The sequence below is a fragment of the Orussus abietinus genome, unplaced genomic scaffold, assembly GCF_000612105.2.
Source record: "Orussus abietinus isolate OABI.00-Male unplaced genomic scaffold, Oabi_2.0 scaffold244, whole genome shotgun sequence".
NCBI classification, from domain to species: Eukaryota; Metazoa; Arthropoda; class Insecta; order Hymenoptera; family Orussidae; genus Orussus; species Orussus abietinus.
Window position 1 is genome coordinate 12 of NW_019394567.1, and position 7,954 is coordinate 7,965.

At 36.1% G+C, this 7,954-nt stretch overlaps 1 protein-coding gene across 1 annotated transcript in view; it reads right to left on the minus strand.

Annotated features, from left to right (window-relative positions):
- Positions 1-213: 213 nt before the first annotated feature.
- LOC105704271 (proclotting enzyme) overlaps positions 214-7,954 on the minus strand; it is a gene marked incomplete at its 3' end in the record, with an annotated part of 14,286 nt that continues 6,545 nt past the window's right edge. Inside the window, exons 6-7 of the mRNA XM_023432726.1 lie at positions 796-1,040; positions 214-374 (exon numbers count right to left, since the gene is read on the minus strand). Of these exons, the coding sequence (XP_023288494.1) occupies positions 214-374; positions 796-1,040 (406 nt within the window). The remainder of the gene's footprint in view (positions 375-795; positions 1,041-7,954) is intronic.

Below are 7,954 nucleotides of genomic sequence, written 5' to 3' on the forward strand. Positions count from 1 at the left end.
CTCCCCTGCAGATACGACATCGCCTGTGCAGAATGGGAGGGCATTGATGTCTCCCAGTGTAAGTTTAATTTATGGATTTTCCACGTTCCAAGGTGCCTGGGGGCAGGCAATCGATTCATCTCCATACAGGAGCACCTGTTATGGGCTTGGAGAACTTTCTCACGTATGTGGTCCTCGTTTCCATCTTGCGTTAATCACTGTTTAATCACTCACCTGACAGGCATCTCGGCCGCCCTCGAAAGCTCCGGCGCACAAGGAGGTGTGCGGAATATCCTGGACGAAACTTCGGGCGCACCTGGTCTGCGGCCAAATTGGGACTGCCACTTCCATCAGGATGGTGCTACCTGGTCCCCCGTAATACTGCGTGCCCCAGCCTGGAATAGTTATATCCTTTTGGATCAGAATTGCACCGGAAAGTGTATGATACTTAAGGGTATATTAAAATGACGTCGAAGAGTTCTCGTTCATGAAACTTATCTCCAAATTTTCGGTATTGAATCTATTTAAACTTTACAATATAAATATGTAAGCCATAAGGAAGGTCCTGACACCCACGAAATTTCAAATTTATAATAATTTGCTTATAAACACCCTTAAAATTGCGAAAATCAACTTTCATGGGTGTCGGGACCTTTCCTACGGCCTTAATATTCACGTTGTAAAGTTTGAAGCGATTTGGCACCCTCAATTAGAATAAAAGTGCTATAATTGGAACTTCTCGGATGCCACTTTCAAACCACCTTAAAGACCTTCACAAATTCTTAGCGTAATTGTATATTGAAACTTCCAACTAACCGGTGACAATGGCACTTTTGTTTTCGAAAGTGAGGCCAACAGGTGGAAGGCAAATAGGCCAAATGTATGTGTTAAAAGTTGTTGGTCTGTGGAGCTTCAAAATGGCGATATCATGTTCATAGGTGTTCCTGTTGAAGTCTTCATGGATCCGAATATCAACTACGTTGAAGTCCAAAGCTCTCGTCTCGTCTGCTTTCGTGAAGTCGTATTCTCCCAGTCTGACTTTAATATCCAGGGTTTTGTTGCTGAAACATGTTCGACAGTCTTTATACAGTGCGCTGTTGTAAGTACATGTCTGTCAGTAATAAGGACACACCTGAAGTTTATCATTTTACACGTAATGCGATTTAATTATATTAAAAACAATTTACTAACGCTTTTATACAGTGTGCCACTGTAAGGACATGTCTGTCAGTGATAAGGACATGCCGAAGTTTATCATTTTACATGTAATGCCATTTAATTATATTTAAAATAATGTACTAACGCTTTTATACAGTGCGCCGCTGTAAGGACATGTCTGTCAGTGATAAGGAGATCCCGAAGTTTATCATTTTACATGTAATGCTGTATACTTACATTTAAAATAATGTTCTAACTCTTTTATACAGTGCGCCGCTGTAAGGACATGTCTGTCAGTGATAAGGACATCCCGAAGTTTATCATTTTACATGTAATGCTGTATACTTACATTTAAAATAATGTTCTAACTCTTTTATANAATATGGAGGGTATAAGGAAGGTCCTGAATTTTTTTTAAATTTCTTCACAAATATTTTCATAATTTGTTATTAAAAAATGGAGTTTAATGGGTGTCGGGACCTTCTTTGTAGACTCCATATTCACGTTGTCAAGTTTAAAACGATTTGGTACATCCAATTCGGAGAAATGTTTCATATACGAGACCTTAAGGGGATGTGAAAGTGGAAACTGAGGAGTCAATTTATGAAATTTTTCTATGAACTGGATGTTTTGAATCCTTTACATCTTTACAACGTGAATATGGAGGCTATAAGGAAGATACCGACACCCATTAAATTTCATTTTCTTATAAAAAATAAAAAAAAATGAAATTTCATGGGTGTCAGGATCTTTCCTGTATTCTCCATATTTATATTGCAAAGTTTGAAACGATTCAGTATACCCAAATAAAAATATCTATGAACAAATTTAAAAAAATGAAATTTCATAAGTGTGAGGACCTTCCTTGTACCCTCCATATTTTTATTTCAAAGCCTGAAACAATTCAGTATACCCAGTTCGGAGAAAAGTTTCATGAACGTTTCATGAACTCTTTGACGCCACTTTAACATCCCCTTAACCCTTTGTCTGCTAAAGGCGTTCTGCAATTTCAAAAATATCTATGAACATTTTTTAAAAATGAAATTTCATAAGTGTCAGGACCTTCCTTGTACCCTCCATATTTATATTTCAAAGCTGGAAACGATTCAGTATACCCAAATAAAAATATCTATGAACACATTTTAAAAAATGAAATTTCATAAGTGTCAGGACCTGCCTTGTACCCTCCACATTTATATTTCAAACCTTGGAACAATTCGGTATACCCAGTTTGATGAAAAGTTTCATGAACGTTTCATGAACTCTTTGACGCCACTTTAACATCCCCTTAATCCTTTCGCCTCTAAAGGCGTCCGACGTTTGGTCCAATGTTGCCTGCACGCATTAATGAATTTCGTTCATATGTCGAAAAGATGAAAGATTCCAAGCCGAAAGATTAGGAAGAAATGAACATCGAGTTCATACTTAAATCTGACTGCAGTACTTAAGGGCGTTTTAATCGTTATCAAGTAAGGTATGACTGTAAACTTCGATTAAGGCGAAGTTCAGGACGAAGTTTCATATCCATACTTCGCGGTTACGCCTGACGTCATTAGACTTGTAAGTAACGATTCGATAATCGATAATCGATAATTGATAATCGATGATTGATGATTGATGATCCGTCATCGTCGCGACGTATTAATGTGACGCCTCTTGACATGACACTGACATTAAGTGACACTTCCCTTAATTTGGCTACAAAAATGAACATCGGGACTGTTAAACTATTCTTATGAATATTTATTGTAATCAGGAGCTCTTCACTTTTTCATAAAGAAAAGACTCTAAGAGCCTTTGCGGGTTGATAAGAGATAAAAATTCATTCGAGACGTTAAGGCCTTTTCAGATATCGCGATGAACACTTCAACGGAAGTTAGGTCTTAGCCACATTGCATTTCCTGCCAATAATTAATAACATTTCTGAACATGGAATGTCGCATTCAATTCCCTGTAATTTCATTCGCTAGTACTTCATGAAATTTGCAAACATGAAATGCCATGTTGCATTTTTGCAATTTCATCGGCCTGTACTTAATAAAATCTTCGGACATTTAATGTTGTACTCACTTTCTTGCAATTTTATTGTCCAGTACTTAATGAAATTTGCGAGCAAAAAAATGCTTTTTATACTTCCTTTAATTTCATTGGACACTACTTAATGAAATTTGCGAGCAAAAAAATGCCATTTTATACTTCCTTTAATTTCATTGGACAGTACTTAATGAAATTTGCGAGCAAAAAAATGCCATTTTATACTTCCTTTAATTTCATTGGACAGTACTTAATGAAATTTGCGAGCAAAAAAATGCCATTTTATACTTTCTTTAATTTCATTGGCCAGTACTTAATGAAACCTTCGAACATTTCATGTCGAACTCAATTTCTTGCAATTTTATTGTCCAGTTCTTCATGAAATTAGTGAACAAAAATGCCATATTACATTTTCTGCAATTTCATTGAGTAGTATTTAATGAAATTTGCGAACAAAAAGTACCATATTAAATTTTCTCCAATTTCGTTGGCCAGTGCTTAATAAAATTTGCAAACATTTAATGTCGTGTTCAATTCCCTGTAATTTCATTCGCTAGTACTTCATGAAATTTGCAAACATGAAATGCCATGTTGCATTTTTGCAATTTCATAGGGCAGTATTTCATGAAACATCCGAACATGTAATATCGCGCTGAAATTCCTGCAATTTCATTATGTTCATCTTAATGTAATCACCGAACATAGAACGCCATCTTTTACATTCTAATTATCCACTTCCTGCTATTAATTATATGATTGTTGTTTTACGCGATATCTGTAAAGGCCTTAATAAACAAAATATACAAAACCTTCCCTGAAACAATTGCTGCCCTGCAATTTCATTATGTTCATCTTAATGAAATCTCCGAACATAGAACGCCATCTTTCATATTCTAACTATCCATTTCCTGCTGTTAATTATATGATTGTTGTTTTACGCGATATCTGTAAAGGCCTTAATAAACAAAATATACAAAACCTTCCCTGAAACAACCTAAGCAAAAATTCCACCCACGACAGCAAAATAGTTTTCCTTATCATCAATTCGTTATCATCATGAAGCCACATTAAGCGACACATCGATTTATCAATATAGATAAATAAATGTACGTTCGAACGATGCAAACTTTTTGGAGTATATTTGCCATTAATATTGGGAAATAAAAAAAAAAAAGAAAAACACTAGGAGCGTAAGTTGGCGTCGCCCATGGGGGATTTTCACGACTATGGTGTGGTGATGAGTAAATGCAAGACCAAGACTATTAAGGTGATATGAAAGTGTGATATATACATAAGAAGATATGAAATTATTTATGAAACTTTTCTCCAAACTGGGTGCACCGAATTATCTGAAACTTTAGCTTTTATGTTCCGAGATCGCGACGGAAAAGGGGCAGTAGAATATTTTTAAAGAAATTGAAGCAAAACTCAATAATTTCATAAATTTCATGGTTTTATGATTTTTCATGCAGTGATAGGAACGCCGTTTCGGGACCGCAGTGGTGAAGGGGCAGTAGAATAATCATAAATAAATTGAAGTTAAACTCAATAATTTTATAAACTTCACAATTTTCATAAGTTTCATAAATTTCATTTATTCGTGATTTTTTATGCCGTAATGGAGACGCCATTCCGGACCCACGATGGTAGAGGGACAGTAGAGTGTTTAGAGAATATTTAAGGAATGTAAAGTTAAACTCAATAATTTCATCAACTTAACGTTAAGATGTTCATACAAATTTTTTTGTCGCTATTTCAAAACACTTCAATCGATTAAAAATCACTTTTTTGGGATTCGCGACGAGTAAACCGAACGACTACTCCCTTCGACGATAATGGACGAGGAGACTATAAGGAAGGTCTTAACATCCCTGAAATTTCATTTTTTATTAAAAATTATGAAAGTGTGTATAAACAAATTTTTCAAAAATTGAGATTTCATGGGCGTCAGGACCTTCCTTACAGCCTCCACATTTATATGGTAAAGTTTAAATCGATTCGGTACACCCAGTTCAACGAAAGATTTCATAAATGAAACCTCTTTGACGCTACTTTCGCATAACATTCATACGGTAATAGAATGTTTCATAAATGAAACCTCTTCGAACCTACTTTCACGTCGTCTGAATATAGTAATGGAAAGTTTCATAAATGGAACCTGTTTGACCCTACTTTCACGTCGCCTGAATACGGTAATGGAAAGTTTCATAAATGAAACCTCTTTGTCGCTATTTTCGCATAACCTTCGTACGGTAATTGAAAGTTTCATAAATGAAACCTCTTTGACGCTACTTTCACATCGCCTTAATACGGTAATGGAAAGTTTCATAAATGAAACCTCTTTGACGCTACTTTCGCGTAACCTTCATACGGCAATGGAATGTTTCATAAATGAAACCTCTTTGACGCCAGTTTCATACGGCTTTAATATGGTAATCTTGGCCTTGGTCTTGCACATTCTGCAATATGAAAATCAAGATTTCATGATGAAACCTGATTTTACTCATCACTACTTTGATGCGCGTACCTTCGAGGTATGCATTTATGTAAAGCTAGCCACATAGCCGAATAAAAAAAAATAATACAGATATATATAATTATATATAATTATATACATAAATATATATACACACGCACATATGTATATGTATACAAATAGACAATGTTATGTTTATCATAGATCGATGTATAGTCCAATAGTCGTCGAGGCTGGGCCTCTCACGCGTTTTCAAAATGCGACGAATGTGTGCGTAAAAAGAATATGCGTGAGTGGGAGCGTGTGTGTGTGTGGAAATATTAAAAATGGATATGTGAGTGACGTCACGCTCTAAGAGTAAAGGTTGAGAAGCTCTTTTAATGATGTACCAATCAATATTGCGAATAATAAAGTTCAATCGTTTTCAAGATCGTCTTTTGGCTTTTGACTATTGCTGTACCTATATATATATATCATCATCAACATCATCGTCATTGTCATCGTCATCATCATTAACATTGTCAGCGTGAACATCAACATCACCATTGTCATGAAATCCTCAATTTAGAGACCACAAGCGGAAAAACATTTTGTTAAACCATTACAATTATTATCAACGTCATTGTTATCGTCATCACCATCATCGTTATTATTGGTAACATCTTCGACATGAACATCAACATCAACATCATCATCGTTATCCTGAAATCTTCAATTTAGAGACCACAAGCGGAAAAACATTTTGTTAAATCATTACAATCATTATCAACATCATCGTCATCGTCATCACCATCATCGTTATTATTGTTAACATCTTCGACATGAACATCAACATCAACATCATCATCGTTGTCCTGAAATCTTCAATTTAGAGACCACAAGCGGAAAAACATTTTGTTAAATCATTACAATCATTATCAACATCATCGTCATCGTCATCGTCATCACCATCATCGTTGTCACTGTCAACATCTTCGTCATGAACGTCAACATAGACATCATCATCATGAAATCCTCAATTTAAAGACCACAAGCGGAAAAATATTTAGCAAAAACATTACAATTATTATCAACATCATTGTCATCGTCATCATCACCATCGTTGTAATTGTCAACATCGACATTATTATCATCATCACCATCATCATGAAATCCTCAATTTAAAGACTACGAGAGGAGAAATATTTTGTTATATCATTACAATCATTATCAACATCATTGTCATCGTTATTACTGTTAACATCTTCATCATAAACGTCAACATCGACATCATCATCATCATAAAATCCTGAATTTAAAGACCACAAGCGGAAAAATATTTTGTAAGACCATAACAATTATTATCACCATCATCGTTATCATTGTCAACATCGTCATCATGAACGTGAACCTCGACAACATTACAAAATCCTCCGTCCAAAGAAACTCTTTTTATATTTCAACTATTTTCGATGAAACATCAAATATAGTTATTGAAATGATAAATTAGTTTTCGAAAAAGGGAAAAGCTGCGGACATTCGACACTTAAATATCAACATTTTCTAATCACTACATGTTCAAAACATGGCGTTTGCGAAAATCCAATCGAGATAAGAGTTGACGCGAGTATAGACACCAGGATGTCCAGGTTCCCCGCATCGGATTCCCCAAGAAACAATGCCAATGTTGACCCATCTTCCATTTTCTAGTTGATGTAACAAAGGCCCACCAGAGTCACCCTGAAAGAAATAATTATTAACATTGTTGAAAACATGGAATTCAAGAAAAAAACCTTTTTTTATCCAGGCTAAGCTTTGTAGATAATGACCGGTTGCGTTTCGCGCCAATATCAAAATTATATGATGACGTGAAACAAGTCGATATTAATCACTGTGGGTAAAAACAAATTCTACTAATATACAAAAAACCATATTTGAGATTCGTTCTGATACGACATCGCCTGTGCAGGATGGGAGGGCATTGATGTCTCCCAGTGTACAATGTGGACATGAATGCCTCCCCTCCAGGTACGACATCGCCTGTGCAGGATGGGAGGGCATTGATGTCTCCCAGTGCACACTGTGGACATGAATGCCTCCTCTGCAGATACGACATCGCCTGTGCAGAATGGGAGGGCATTGAAGTCTCCCAGTGTACATTGTAGACATGAATGCCTCCCCTGCAGTTACGACATCGCCTGTGCAGGATGGGAGGGCATTGAAGTCTCCCAATGTACATTGTGGACATGAATGCCTCCCCTGCAGATACGACATCGCCTGTGCAGAATGGGAGGGCATTGAAGTCTCCCAGTGTACATTGTAGACATG